Source organism: Dipodomys merriami, unplaced genomic scaffold, assembly GCF_024711535.1.
Source record: "Dipodomys merriami isolate MVZ:Mamm:240054 unplaced genomic scaffold, mDipMer1.0.p SCAF_25, whole genome shotgun sequence".
Taxonomy (NCBI): Eukaryota; Metazoa; Chordata; class Mammalia; order Rodentia; family Heteromyidae; genus Dipodomys; species Dipodomys merriami.
The window spans coordinates 18,559,789-18,575,586 of NW_027203937.1; the positions used below are offsets into that span (position 1 = coordinate 18,559,789).

Here is a 15,798-nt window from a genome sequence, read left to right on the forward strand (position 1 = left end):
ATTTCCTGCCTTAATATTGAATGCTAGACTTCAGGAACAAAAACATATACAGGCATCTTATGACTGCACATGTGCTTTTCTGAATGACAGAGTGGTGGTGGTTCATATGCCTGTTATCCTGGCTACTCAGGAAGCTGAGATCTAGTAGATATTGATTTAAGGCCAGCCTGGAAAGAAAAGTCTGCTTAGACTCCATCTTCAAAATAAGCAGCAAAAAGCCATTCTGGTTAGGCACTGGTGGCTCATGCCTATAATATCCTAGATACTCTGGAGTCTGAGATTTGAGGATTGTGGTTTAAAGCCAGCCCAGGCAGTAAAGTCTGTGAGACTCTTATCTCCAATTAGCTACAATTAACCATTGGAAATAGATCTGCAGCTAGTATTGAGCAAGAGCTCAGGCACAGCACCTAGGCCCCAAGTTCAAGCCCTAGTATTGCACACGCTCGCTCACACGCAAGCACGTGTGCACACACACACACAGCGCCATGCTGGAGGTGTGTGTGATACAGTGATAGTCCATCATCTAGGAGTACTGACTTTAAACCCCAGTACATGAACATATGAACACAGTTATTAAAATGTGAGATTTTCATGTAGTGTCCATTATGCAAAAAGTTATTTAAAATTTTTTTTTTTTTGCCAGTCGTGGGGCCTGAACTCTGGGCCTGCGCACTGTCCCTCAGCTCTTCAGCTCAAGGCGAGCGCTCTACCACTTGAGCCACAGCACCACTTCTGGCCTTTTCTGCTTATGTGGTGCTTCCCAGCCCACAGAGCCACTTCCGGCTTTTTTTCTTTTTGCTTATGTGGTGCTGAGGAATCGAACCCAGGGCCTCTGGCATGCAAGGAATGCGCTCTACCACTGAGCCACCTTCCCAGCCCTAAAATTTTTTTTTAAGAAAAGGAAAAATATGGGCTGGAAAGGTGGCTCAGTGGTAGAGTGCTTGCCTTGCATGCATGAGGCCCTGGGTTTGATTCCTCAGCACCACATAAACAGAAAGAGCCAGAAGTGGCCATGTGGCTCAAGTGGTAGAGTGCTTGCCTTGAGCTGAAGAGCTGAGGGACAGCGCCCAGGCCCAGAGTTCAAGCCCCACAGCCAACCAAAAAAAAAAAAAAAAAAAAAAAAGGAAAAATACAAGAAAGTGTTTTAAAAAACAAAGGAAAATGGCGGAGTCCTAATTGCTCATGCCTGCAATCCTACCTACTCAGGAGACTGAGATCTGAGGATCCCAATTCAAAGCCAGCCTGGGCACACAAAATTCCAATACTCATCTCCAATTAACTAATAAAAAGCCAGTAGAGGTGTGATTCAGGTGACAGAACATGTCTTGAGCAAAAAAATCTAAGCAAGAGTGGAAGTCCCTGAGTTCAAGCCCTAATATCAGCAACAAAAGAAAAAAATCAAGTGACAAAATATTGAAAAGTTAACCCTTAATTTTTTTGAATGGTAATACTGGGGCCCGGGTACTGTACTGAGCTTTTTCATTTTCAGAGAGAGCCACGGTTCCATTTCCTACTTTTTTCTAGTTAACTGGAGATGAGAATCTCATGGACTTTTCTGTTCAGGCTGGCTTTGAACCTCAATCTTAAGATCTCAAGCCTACTGAGTAGCTTGTGCCTGGCAACACTGAAATTTTTTTTTTGGGGGGTGGGGGGTCCAGTCGTGGGGCCTGAACTCTAGACCTGGGCGCTGTCCCTCAGCTCTTCAGCTCAAGGCTAGCGCTCTACCACTGAAACACCTTCCCAGCCCCAACACTGAATTTTTTTTAACTTTAATTTTAATTTTTTGTGAACATACTGTACAGAGGGGTTACAATTATATGGGCAGGATAATGCATACATTCTTATCAAGCATTGCAGCCTCCTCCTTTGTTTACCCTTCACATCCCTTCCCAGCCTCCCCCCCAACACTGAATTTTTTTTTTTTTTTTTTGGTCCGGTCATGGGGCCTGAACTCTGGGCCTGGGCGCTGTCCCTCAGCTCTTCAGCTCAAGGCTAGTGCTCTACCACTTAAGCCACAGCGCCACTTCCGGATTTTTTTCTTTTTGCTTACGTGGTGCTGAGGAATCGAACCCAGGGCCTCGAGCATGCAAGGCAAGCGCTCTACCACTGAGCCACCTTCCCAACCCAACACTGAATTTTTTTAAGGCAACATAAATCTCTCACTGGTAGTTCTTTGCCCTTCAAACTATTATGAAATTAACATCTGCTCAAGTTTTTCATTGACATCAATTTCATTGGCTAATCCCACCACAAAAGAGAAAGCTTTAAAATGAAGTATGTAGGAAACAGACATGTGACTCAAATGATAGAGTACCAGCCTTGAGTGAAAAAGTTTACAGAGAGCATAATGGCCTGATTTCAAGCTCAAGAACTGGTACCAAAACAAGAACAAACCAAACAAACAAACAAAAAATACCCCAAACTAAAGGAATCCTAGAAACTCAACAATAGAACTGACAGTTACTCAGAGATAAAATCATGTATGTAATCAAATTTGACAAGTGTTAGGAAAAGGTAGCAATCTGATATATTTGTTCATCAATGACTGCCTTCTAGAATGCAGTAAGATAATGTTAGGAATACATGAAAGATAACAAAGACCCAGATCAAATCATAACTGTTTGTCTCTATATAATATGTACATCTGCACCAATAAAATTACCATTCTTAAAAACTAGCCACTCCTGCCAAGCACTGGTGGTTCATGCCTGTAATCCTAACTACTCATGGGGCTGAGATCTGAGGATCACGGTTCGAAGCCAGCTTGGGCAGGAAAGTCTGTGATACTTGTAAGGTCTGCCATGGACCATACAGATGCTGGCATCCCTCTTATCTCCAATAAATTAATTAGACAAAGCCTGAAGTGATGCTGTGGCTCAAATGGTAGAGCACTAGCCTTGAATACAAAGAGTCTCAGGGACAGCTTCCAGATCCAGGGTTCAAGGCACAGGACTGGCAAAAACCAAAAAATATAACAAAACTAACCACATCTTAAAAAGCAATACCTGACAACTCCAGAACTTTTTTGTTAAACAGAGCGTTTATTTATTTATTTTGTCGGTTGTGGGGCTTGAACTCTGGGCCTAGGCACTGTCCCTCAGCTTTTCAGCTTAAGGCTAGTGCTCTACCACTTGAGTCACAGCACCACTTCTGGTTTTCTGGTGGTTCATTGGAGATCAGAGTCTTATGGACTTTCTGCCCAGGCTGGCTTTGAACTGCGATCCTCAAATCTCAGCCTTCTGAGTAGCTAGGATTACAGGCGTGTGCCACCAGCACCCAGGAAACAGAACATTTTATACATACCTATTGAACGGGATTTTGATGAATGGGATGCTGAAATGGGGAGTCGGGGAGAACAGATTTCTTGAGCAATATCTCCTTTGGCAGGAAGATGACCAAAGCGTTGATCCATGGAGTCTACATCTTCTTCATCAGCAAGCAATGATGCTTTCATAATCTAAAAAAGTACTCATAGAATGAATGTGTTACCCAGAAAGAAAAAGACCATGAAAGGAAAATGTCATTTATAACAAGCAGCCAAAAGCATTGGTTCTTTCAAAAGGTTGCTGTCCATAGTATAACATCTGTGTGATAGTTACTACTTATATATGCCTTAAGGGCTAAGTCATAACTCTACTCTTTGTATTTATGTCCTGACAGATCCTAGCATATAGCAATTGTTTATACTTGCATAATAAATGACTTTAATATCAACCATAAGCAGGAAAACAAATAAAAACTTAAGAAAACCTGTGTCTACTCCTTTTTTTAAAGTTTCACGAATAACTTCCTGGACCCTTGAAATAGGCAAATTATTATTTTATAGAGAAATAATTCTCACAATAATTGTATGACTTGTCCAATATTAAAATTATAAAATGTGGATTATAACCTTTGTCTTCTGATTTTAATACAGTTAAAACCAAAAACCCAGCCGGGTCCCAGTGGCTCATGCCTATAATCCTAGCTACTCAAGAGGCTGAGATCTGAGGATCACGGTTCAAAGCCAGCCCAGGCAAAAAAAGGCCATCAGACTCATCTCCAGAAAACTACTAGAAAACTGGAAGTGGTACTGAGGCTCAAGTAGTAGAGCACTAGCCTTGGTTGAAGAGCTGAGGGAAAGTGCCCAAGCCCAGAGTTCAACCGACGACAAGAGAGTAGCTAGTAGAGCACTAGCCTTGGCTGAAGAGCACAGGGAAAGTGCCCAAGCCCAGAGTTCAACCGACAACAACAACAACAACAACAAAAACCCTTCTTCTGATTTCAATAGTCTTTCATCCATGAATGGGAAAATGAGACCCAAACACTAGCCATATATATTTTTTTTTTTTGGGGGGGGGGGGGGAGGTAGGTTGTAGGGCTTCAACTCTGGGTCTGGACAATGTCCCTGAGCTCTTCAGCTCAAGGCAAACATGTTTTACAGTGTGATATACAGGGCCACTTCTGGTTTCCTGGTAGTTAATTGGAGATAAGAGTCTCATGGACTCTCCTGCCTGGGCTGGCTTTGAACTGCAATCCTCAGATCTCAGCCTCCTGAGTAGCTAGGATGACAGGCGTGAGCCACTGGCACCCAGCTCATTTCTTTCTATCTGTCTATCTATCTATCTATCTATCTATCTACTCAGTATCTACCTATATTTATTTATTTTTGATTGAACACTCAATGGCTTTAAGCAACTTATCAGGAAGAGGAACTTATCTCTTATAAGAGAAAGTATTAGTTTGCCTTTCTGCCATACGAAAGGGGTTAAACTTTACCTGTAAGACATGTGGATTAATTCCCAGTGAAGATGCAATATGTGTTGAAGCAGACACAGGTTCTTGATCCTCAGGCATGCCTTCTTCTAACACGGAATCCAAAACTGGCTCCTGGGTAATATCTATCATGTCACTGTCCAGCTCCACAACCCTCCCTAACTGTTCCACCTCTGGGCTCTGAGTCTGTAGACAGTAGACAGATTAGGGAAACAGTATTAAATTTCATCAAATAGTTTCTAGCTCAGATTGGCTATATTCAGAAGACAGAGCACCATTAGAATTTTTTAGTTCTATCATGTAGTAGTAGATATATCAGACAACCTAACATTACCCTTCTCCCTAAATCTAGTAATACTTGGATCTACAATTAAGGATTTGTGAAATCTTCCTTTCCTAATATTATGGTCTGGGGTCTAAACCAATACCCATACTGAAGCAAATAGTGGTTTTCAGAGGAAATGATTATTCCCTACCTGATTTAGCTAGCAACTGCGGTTTTCTGATTTTCTTGATACTATAGCCAGAAACCATTAAAAAAAACAACAAAATATACTAATATCAAAATGTTAGGAAACTTTGCCTTTTTTATTTATTTGTCTATTTTGGCCAGTCCTGGATGCTGAACTCAGGACCTGGGTGTTATCCCTGAGCTCTTGTGCTCAAGGTTAGTACTCCTCTATCACTTTGAGCCACAGCTCCACTTGCAGTTTTCTGGTGGTTAACTGGAGTCTCACACGCTTTCCTGCCCAGGTTTGGCTTTGAATTGTGATCTTCAGCTCTCAGCCAACTGAGAAACTAGGATTACAGGTTTAAACTACTGGTAACTGGCTTCTTTTTTTTTTTTTTAAAGAAAATAATTAGGTCATGACATACTTACCTAACTATAACCCCCTGTTCATCACTTTTACATTAAAATTTTTAAAAAGAAAAGAATTAGAAATAAGTTTCTAGTTCAGTTTTGAATCTGCAAATTTAACTTTGGCTCGATCTGTACAATACTATGTAAGATATAAGAAACATCTACTCTAATTTCCCTCAAATATAAACAAAATACTAAGTAACAATTTTAATCTGGGGATAATATATATTTTAAAAAGTCAAGAATTGTATTTATTAAGCAGTTTTTGTTGTTGTTGTTGTTGTTTGTGAGGCTTGAACTTGGGGCCTGGGCACTGACCCTGAGCATTTTTGCTCAAGGATAGCACTCTACCACTTTGAGCCACAATACCACTTCTGGTTTTCTGCTGTTTAATTCTAAGAGTCTCATGGACTTTCCTACTTAAACTGGCTTTGAACTGTGATCCTCAGTTCTCAGCCTCCTGAGTAGCAAGGATTATAGGCATGAGCCACCAGTGCCTGGCTATTAAGCAGTTTTTAAAGATATAACCAAGAGGGCTTGGAATGTAGCTTAGTGGTAGAGTGCTTGTCCAGCATGCATGAAGCCCTAACTACCACATAAACAGTATCACATAAACAATAAAAGGCCGAACAATAAAAGGCAGAAGTGGCATTGTGGCTCAAGTGGTAGAGTGCTAGCCTTGAGCAAAAGAAGCTCAGAGGTGCCTAGCCCTTGAGTTCAAGCACCAAGACTAACAAAAAATAACAGAAATAACCATGGCAATTTATGGTTTACAAAAAGTAAATGTTCATAAAGCTGAAGTACACTGCAAAATACTATAAAATAACTGGTTAAAGTACAAACTGTCTTAACACATATAACCTGATAACACATTAAGTGACTGAGCCAATTAATTAGACATTTTCAAGCCAAAATCTATGATCTAAACATATTATTTTTAATAACAAACTTATTTTTATAGATTATGATATAACCTACAGATTATCCTTCAACAATTTCTTGATTTTTCAAGAGTGAGCAATTATATGCTAAACCTCAAACAGATGCTATTGTATATACATTGTAAATAAAGTTTAGAGTGTGAGTGAGTGAGTGTGTGTGTGTGTATGTGTGTGTCTCTCTCTCTGTCCTGAGGTTTCTCGTTGTTGTCATACAGCTTAGGAGAGCAGTCTATCACTTGAGTCACAGCTTCACTTCCAGCTTTTTGATGATTATGAAAATAGTCTTACAGACTTTACTGCCTGGGCTGGCTTTGAACCATGATCCTTAGATCTCAGCCTCATGAGAAGCTAGGATTTCAGGGATTAGCCATCAATGCATAGTTAATTCAGGTAGTTTTTAATTTTTTTTCTTTTTTTTTTGGTTTTTGCCCACCCTAGGTCTTGAACTATGGCCCTGGGCACTATCTCTGACCTCCTTTTGCTCAAAGCTAGCACTTTACTACTTGAGCCACAGCACTACTTTCAGATTTTTCTTAAGAACTTTCCTGCCTAGGCTGGCTTCAAACATCTCAGCCTAGGATTACAGGTATAAGCTACCAGAGCTCTTGGCACTTTCCATGATTTCTTTGGACAAAAAAAGTAAATTGGACATTAGCTACTACTATCTTGTATTTCTTTAACAAATATCCTTACTGAAAAGGATGAAGAATGAGTTTCCAGCACCAACTGCAGAAAAAGTGAAGGGTTAGGATACTCATTAAAGATATACACCTTGGGCTGGGAAGGTGGCTCAGTGGTAGAGAGCTTGCCTTGCATGCATGAAGCCTTGGGTTCGATTCCTCAGCACCATATAATCAGAAAAAAAAAAGCTGGAAGTGGTGCTATGGTTCAAGTGGTAGAGCGCTAGCCTTGAGCTGAGGGACAGTGTCCAGGCCCAGAGTTCAGGCCCCATGACCAGACCCCCCCCCCAAAAAAAAACCACACACACACACACACACACACACCCCTTACCTAGCCCAGAGTTCAGGCCCCATGACCAGACCCCCCCCAAAAAAAAACCACACACACACACACACACACACACACACACACACACACACACACACACACACACACACACACACACACACACACACACACACACACACACACACACACACACACACACACACACACACACACACACACACACACACACACACACACACCTTACCTAGGAACTACTCTTATTAAAATTTGACTGTGGTCTAAAGGCAAAGCTGAGAGCTTAAGAGGCATAGTTCAATGGGAAAGCACTTTCCTGGCATGTGCAAGGCCCTGGGTTCCATCTCTAGTGTAGGGGCTAGGGATAGGAAGGTGGGTGTAGATTAAAATTTCCTAATATGTGCATTTTAACTAAACAATGTACCTTCTCTTTTGGGTGCTAAAGTGGGACCCAGGGTGGTATATATGCCTCTAACACTAAAATTCAGGACTTACTTTTAAGAGACAATATCCTGGCCCTAAGTTCAAGCCTCACAACCACCACCAAGAACAACAACAACAAAAAAGATGAAATAAAAAAGTGCTTTTTGGGCCTGAAAATGTGACTTACTGGTAGAGTGTTTGCCTAGCATGCATGAAACCCTAGGTTCCATTCCTCAGCACTACATAAACAGAAAAAGGTGGAAGTGGCACTGTGGCTCAAATGGTACAGTGCAAACCTTGAGCAAAAGCAGCTCAGGGACAGTGCCCAAGGCCTTGAGTTCAAGCCCCAGGACTGGAGGGAGAAAGAAAGAAAGAAGGAAAGAAAGAGAAAGAGAGAGGGAGGAGGGAGGGAGCGAGGAAGGGAGAAAGGAAGGAAGCAAGCAAGCAAGCAAGCAAGCAAGCAAGCAAGCAAGCAAGCAAGCAAGAAAGAAAGAAAAGAAAGAAAGAAAGGAAGGAAGGAAGGAAGGAAGGAAGGAAGGAAGGACGGACGCTGGGAAGGTGGCTCAGTGGTAGAGTACTTGCCTTGCATGTATGAGGCCCTGGGTTTGATTCCTCAGCACCACATAAGCAAAAAGAAAAAAAGCCGGAAGTGGTGCTGTGGCTCTAGTGGTAGAGGGCTTGCCTTGAGCTGAAGAGCTGAGGGGGTAGCACCCAGGCTCAGAGTTCAGGCCCCACAACCGACAAAAAAAAAAAAAAAGCAGGCTAATTGTGATTCTTACTGGAGGAGGTCAAGAAAAGGACAGAAAAGAAAAAAGGATTCTTGGGCTGGGAAGGTGGCTCAGTGGTAGAGCGCTTGCCTCGCATGCCTGAGGCCCTGGGTTCGATTCCTCAGCACCACATAACAAAAAAGAATAAAGCCGGAAGTGGCACTGTGGCTCAAGTGGTAGAGCGCTAGCCTTGAGCTGAAGAGCTGAGTGACAGCGCCCAGGCCCAGAGTTCAGGCCCCACAACCGGACCCAAAAAAAAAAAAAGAAAAAAGAAAAAAGGATTAGTAATGAAGAATGGTCTTTTCCATGCTTCCACAGCTTGTGGACATTCCTTTTTCAGTTGAGTTTTAAATTTATCTTCTCTAACAAACCATACACTTGCTGGTAGAAGCTCTCAGTGGTAGAGTGCTAGCCTTGAGCTGAAGAGCAGAGGGACAGTACCCTGACCCACAGTTCAGGCCCCACGACCAACCAAAAAAAAAAAGAAAAAAAGAAAGAAAGAAAAGTGGGCCAGGAATGTGGCTCAGTGGTAGAGTATTTGCCCAGCATGCCTGAACCTCTGGGTTTGATTCTTCAGTACCACATACACTGAAAAAGCTGGAAGTGGGGCTGTGGCTCAAGTGGTAGAGTGCTAGCCTGGAGCAAAGGAAGCTCAAGGACAGTGCCCAGGCCCTGAGTCCAAGCCCCAGGACTGGACAAAACAAAAAAGAAAGAAAAGTCCTGGTATTCCCCATTCTCTGCTAATCTGCCAGGATATCTGATTCTGCTTGGTCCTATAATACTGTGTTTATACTTACTGCATATCATCTGTCAACAAAACTTATGATTTCTTATGTGTCTGATAGACCAGAATGTCAATGCTTAAAAACAGGGATTATAGTTGATTGTTTTCTCTAACAACCAAGCACTTCATTCAGTTAAGCTCAACATTTACTGAAACTCTGCTTTATTTTTCTCCCTAATGCAGTATCTGGCACCCAACAGAAAAAGCAATTTATAATTCTAGCTACACAGGAGCCTGAAATCTGAGGATCATGTTTCACATCCAGCCTGTGCAGAAAAGTCCCTGAGATTCAACTCCAACTAACCACTTAAAAGCCAAAAGTAAAGCAGGCACCAGTGGCTTACGGCTGTAATCCTAGCTACTCAAGGGGCTGAGGTCTGAGGACTGTGGTTCAAAGCCAGCCTGTGCAGGAAAGTCCGTGCGACTCTTATCTCCAATAAACCACGAGAAAACCAGAAGTGGCGCTGTGGCTCAAGTGGTAGAGCACTTAAAAATCCAGGGCCAGGTGCTGGTGGTTCACACTTGTAACCCTTATTATTCTGGGTACTGCTATCTTTAAGCCAAGTGGAGGCAGGGAAGTTTGTGTGAGATTCTTATTGGCAATTAACCACCAAAATACCAGAAGTGGAGCTGTGGCTCAAGTGGTAAAGGGCCAGTGTTGAGTGAAAAAGCTCAAGGATAGTGCCCAAGCCATGAGTTCAAGCCCTAGTACTGACACAAAATTAAAAAACAACAACAAAAAAGCAACAATGCAGATGGATAAAAGAGGAAGGAGGGAGAATGGCACCAACTTACTACATTATTCAACAAAAGAGTAACATTAAAAGCAAAGAATTTCTTACCTACAAGTTTAGGCAAGTTGGGAAGATTTATTTACTTATTTATTTGGTCAGGCCTGAACTCTGGGCCTGGGCGCTGTCCCTCAGCTTTACAGCTCAAGACTAGCACTCTGCCTCTTGAGCCACAGCACTACTTGCGGCTTTTTTTGCTTATGTGGTGCTGAGGAATCGAACCCAGGGCTTCATGCATGGAAGGTAAGCACTCATGAGCCACCTTCCCAGCCCAAATTGGGAGAATTTAAATATTCAGAAACCACAGGAACTCGGCATATACTCATGAAAAATGCTCAAGGTTTTATTTGTCCATCCGCAAGCAGAGCTATAAGCTATGATCTTGTTAAATATCTAGCTCAACAGGCCAATAAAATCATGTGGTACATGACAAGATAGACATGTAGGCTTTTTGTTTGCTACTCATGGCCATCTGCTTGTATTGATAATTTTGTATGGCCTACTGATGATTACAAATATCCAAATGGCCCTTGGCAGAAAAAAGCTTCCCCACCCCTGAAAGGAACAAGGTGGAAGATAATTACATGATGACTTAGCTGGTTCCTGAAAGCCCTAAGTGTATGAATTTGATTAAAGTATATCTGACTACAAACTACTGCTAAAACTTCTCTACATATTTTCAGAGAAACCACAGTAGACTTAGGATATAAAAGTTAGTTTCAGGAAGTAAACTGAATTTAAAAGAAAGGAGGAGGGCTGGGAAGGTGGCTCAGTGGTAGAGTGCTTGCCTTGCATGCATGAGGCCCTGGGTTCAGTTTCTCAGCACCACATAAGCAGAAAAAGCTGGAAGTGGTGCTCTGGCTCAAGTGGTGGAGCACTAGCCTTGAGCTGAAGAGCCCAGAGTTCAGGCCCCACGACTGACAAAAAAGCAAAGAAAAGAAGAGAAGAGAAGAGAGAAGAGGAGAGGAGAGGAGAGAAGAGAGGAGAAGAGAGGAGAAGAGAGGAGAAGAGAGGAAGGGGAAGGTAGGGGAGAGAAAGGGGAGGAGGAGGAGGAGGGAGAGGGAGAGGGAGAGGGGGAGAGAGGGAGGGAGGGAGGGAGGAAGGGAGGGAGATTGAGATTGCTTAAGCTACTAGGCAACATGAGCCATGCCTGCAATCCCAGCATTTCGGAGGCTGAAGCAGGAGGATCAATAGTTTAAAGGCCAACCTGGGCTACACAGAAAAATCCTGTCTTTAACAACAACTACTACTATATGTTGGAAGAAGATAACCAACACAAACAATACTAATTAAATGTAAAATGACTACAAATATATGATATATACATTATATATAGAAAGAGAAAGGAGAGGTTTTGCATCTTAAAATGATTTGAAAAACTTATTTTTCTACTCAAAAAAAGTCATTTTCAAAGAAATGCCTCAGTGCATGTTAAATCTATAGAATCAATGTCATGGTAGATCTAAGGGATTAATGTCAGTCTCACTCAGATACTGTTAACTGCCAGGTAGAAATTGAATGCCAAGACTAGGAGTTTAAAGCTATGCTCTAATCACAAAACAAAGCAAAATTATTCTGTGACTAAGGTCCATCTCTCTAAGTATAAGAAAGAAGATCAGATGAAAATTAAGTTACCCTCATGTTTTCTGGTTGCTTAGACAAACCTGTTCTTTTAGGAGCAAATGCAAGGCTTTTGGAAAGGCAACTGGAAAGATGAAACTGAGAGTACTGTATTAAAGGCAGGGAAATAAAATGTGACTATTAAAGAAAAATGCAAACTTTCCTAAACAGCTAAGAAACAACCTTGCGTCCTCTTCATACATTTTTCTGTTAAGAGTCTGAAATTATTATACACAGGAGGAAAAAAAATGCCATAGCAGGAATCAATATCTCCTAGGGGCAAGGTAATAATGTGATAACAATCTCTTTCCAAATAAGGAGTCAGTACATTCGGAAGGCTCAGGTATTTTCCCCAGTCTTAAATAAAATGTTGGGTCTTAATTCTTATTAACAAGTAGCATTTCTCTTCCACTTCACATATGTCACTGGACTGTATAAAAGAGGGATTTCTCTAGAGTCGAAAATTATATAATTAAAAACTAAATACCAGGTCTTTACTGTAAAGGAAGTGTGTGTGTGTGTGTGTGTGTGTGTGTGTGTGTGTGTGTGTGTCTGTGTGTGTGTGTGTGTGTGTGTGTGTGTGTGTGTCTGTGTGTGTGTGTATATGCTGGTTCAGCACACACAAGGACTCGGTGCTGATCGTGATTAGCTGCTCAAGGGTGGCATACTACCAACTTGAGCTACAGCTCCAATTCCAGCCTTTTGGTGATTAACTGAAGACAAGTCTCTAGGACTTTTTTGCCTTGTCTGGCTTTGAACCTCAATCCTCAGGAATCAGCCTCCTGAATAGTCAAGATTATAGGCTTGAGCCACCAGCACAGGACACATTACTTATGTGTGTATTTGTGTTCAAGTACCTGTGTGTCCTGGGGTCAGGCAATGTCCTGGACTTTTCCCCCCTCAAGTCTAGCACTCTACCACTTGAGCCACAGGCTCCACTTCCAGCTTTTTGGTAGTTAACCGGATATCAGAGTATCATGGACTCTCCTGTTCAAGCTGGCTTTGAAGTGCACTCCTCAGATCTCAGCCTCATGAATAGCTAGGATTACAGGTGGCTGGTGCCCAGCCTCATATTACTTTTATAAGCAAGAAATAGGCTCTTTCAGAAATATATAGAGATGGGTGTGTGTGGATGTGTGTGAGAGAGAGAATGTATGTGTGTGTGTTTGTGTGTGTGTGTGATGTAAGGTTTTAAAAAAGCTACCAAAGGAAGATTATTTAAGGCTTATGAGTTATACAAAACAAACATGGATAAATTAAAAATTATACTAGTTTACTGTATTTCTTAAGTAGACATTTTCCTAGGGTTATTCCAAATTCTATACAGATTATAAACCTACAAGTTAACAGTTTGATTTTCTCACTTTTATCATGTCTACCATCCCCATGTGTGCAAATATAACACAACAGTCCTTCAAACATGCCTGTCAAGAAATTACTTAATAAATCATTAAAAAAAAAGTCACACATTTCAGCAGCCGTAACAATTACAGTATGGAAAATTCCAAAGGTCCTGCATTTAGCAGTTAAGAGGTAGAGCATGCTTTACAAAGATGTCTCTTAGCCTGGCGCCGGTGGCCCATGCCTGTAATCCTAGCTACTCAGGAGACTGAGGATTGTGGTTGAAAGCCAGCCTCAGCAGGAAAGTCCGTGAGACTCTTATCTCCAATAAAACACTAGAAAACCAGAAGTGGCACTGTGGATAAAGTGGTAGAGCACTCTGCCTTGAACTGAAGAGCTCAGGGACAGTGCCCAAGCCCAGAGTTCAAGCCCCATGACCAACCAAAAAAAAAAAAAACAAAAACAAAAACAAAAACAAATAACAAAGATGTCTCTGATCAAGAACTCTGAGAGTATGGCATCAAGAAAAAAAGTTTCTATAGCTTGATTGAATAAACAACACCCAAATTATAAAAAATTATACCGTGAGTTGACATTCAAAAAGAATTACCTAATATTTAATTATTAACCTTTTCTTATAAGGATAAAGGTTCATATTAGCAAAACAATACTGAAAAAGCACATAATACAAATAATTGCAATACAAAATGTAGTCGCTACTCTCCCAAAACTAAATAATACATTTGCATTCTAAAATTGTCACTTTTCATTAAGATTAAAATAAAGGTATCAAGAGTTTTCCTAAATTATAAGCAAGCAACTTCAAAAAGCAGAGTTAAAAACCATTGCTAAAAACTAATTTAGCTTCAAAAAACCATGGCATGGAGGAAAAAAACATGATTAAATTGCACATCAGGTGGTAAATAGAAGTATGATTTACCCTGCATCAACCCACACAAGTGAACTGCCATCTTAACTTCAACACTGACCAGAATTACAAGTCTAAATGACAGAGGGAAGTGCCTAATAATAGAAGAATAATCCAATCAGCAAGAGAAGTCTTTAATTTTCTCAAGTAAAAATCAGATGCCCTCATGCCTTCCCTTCCCTTGTACTTGTGTCAATATGAATGCCAATCTATTTGTACTGGTCCAAGTTCCTGGGGTCATAAAACAGCTTTCTGATAGCTGAATGGCTTGCTCTGAAATTCTGTATCACGAATTCCATTCAAATTCATGTCCTTTCTCTACCTGAGGTGGAGATGCAGGTTTGCCATTAAGAGCCATCTGGAAAGGGGTAGTCTGGCCTGCAGGAGGCAAAGGGGCAGTCTTCAACTTCTTTGAACTAGTTTTGGATGGGTGTTCTTCCTCCTCTTCATCAGAATCCTGAAGGCCATATTTGGAAAAATGGGAGACCTAAAGAAGAAAAGAACTAAAGTCAATTTTACGTGTTTTATTATTTTATTTTTATTTATTTATTTTGCTAGTCCTGGGGCTCAAACTCTGGGCCTGGGCACTGTCCCTGAGCTTCTTTTTGCTCAAGGTGAGCACTCTACTACTTGAACCACAGTGCCACTTTCAGCTTTTTTGAGCAGTTTATTGGAGATGAGAGTCTCGGAGTTTCCTGCCCAGGATGGCTTCAAACCTCTATCCTCAGATCTCAGCCTCCTTAGTAACTAGGATTACAGTGCCAGCTACCCGTGCCAGGCTTAACTGTGCTTCATATAGAACTTTCATTTTATCTGTTCTTGCAATCTTGTGGCATTATTTTAACAAGAAAAAAAGTCAAACATTTAAAATATTATTTATCAAAACAAATCCAGGAGATAGAAACACTTTTTTTCTGTTCTTGCTAATGTTGTTGTTGGTGGTGTTTGTTTTTGCTTTTGGGTTTTTATTTTTGATGGGGGCAAAGAAAAGGAGGGAGGGTGAAGAAATGCAATCATGTTATTAGTATCCAGTATGTGGAAAACAAACTATGTAACTTGTGGGCAAAGATGGGAGGGAAAACTGGGACAAAGTAAAGGAAGAAATGATACTGTGCAAAAAAGGCATATGCTCATTACCTGACTTATTAAGTGGTAATCCGTCTGTATAACACCTCAACAATAATAAAATTCTAGTTTTTTGGAGGGGGGGTCTGGTTGTGGGGCCTGAACTCTGGGCCTGGGTGCTCTTCCTCAGCTCTTCAGCTCAAGGCTAGCGCTCTACCACTTGAGCCACAGCGCCACTTCTAGCTTTTTTCTTTTTGCTTATGGGTGCTGAGGAATTGAACCCAGGGCCTCAGGCATGCAAGGCAAGCGCTGTACCACTAAGCCACCTTCCCAGCCCCATAAAATTCTATTTTTAAAAAAGCCAAATATAAAAATGAAATGTCACACCTAGTATAGCACTACTTCTAAGATTCAGGTGATGTTTAGTGTATACAGTAGTAGCACTTATAATGAATATAGATTAAATAATGTACACAAAAATGTCACTTTTGCTAGGCGCTGGTGGCTCATACCTGTAATCTTTGTTTTTTTGTTTTG

At 41.2% G+C, this 15,798-nt stretch overlaps 1 protein-coding gene across 4 annotated transcripts in view; it reads right to left on the minus strand.

Annotated features, from left to right (window-relative positions):
* Positions 1-15,798, minus strand: part of Nup98 (nucleoporin 98 and 96 precursor) — a 127,629-nt gene that overhangs the window by 30,555 nt on the left and 81,276 nt on the right. For all 4 annotated transcript variants that reach the window (XM_070035134.1, XM_070035133.1, XM_070035131.1 and 1 more), the window contains exons 20-22: positions 14,519-14,683; positions 4,759-4,941; positions 3,304-3,457 (exon numbers count right to left, since the gene is read on the minus strand). In XM_070035134.1, the coding sequence (XP_069891235.1) occupies positions 3,304-3,457; positions 4,759-4,941; positions 14,519-14,683 (502 nt within the window). The remainder of the gene's footprint in view (positions 1-3,303; positions 3,458-4,758; positions 4,942-14,518; positions 14,684-15,798) is intronic.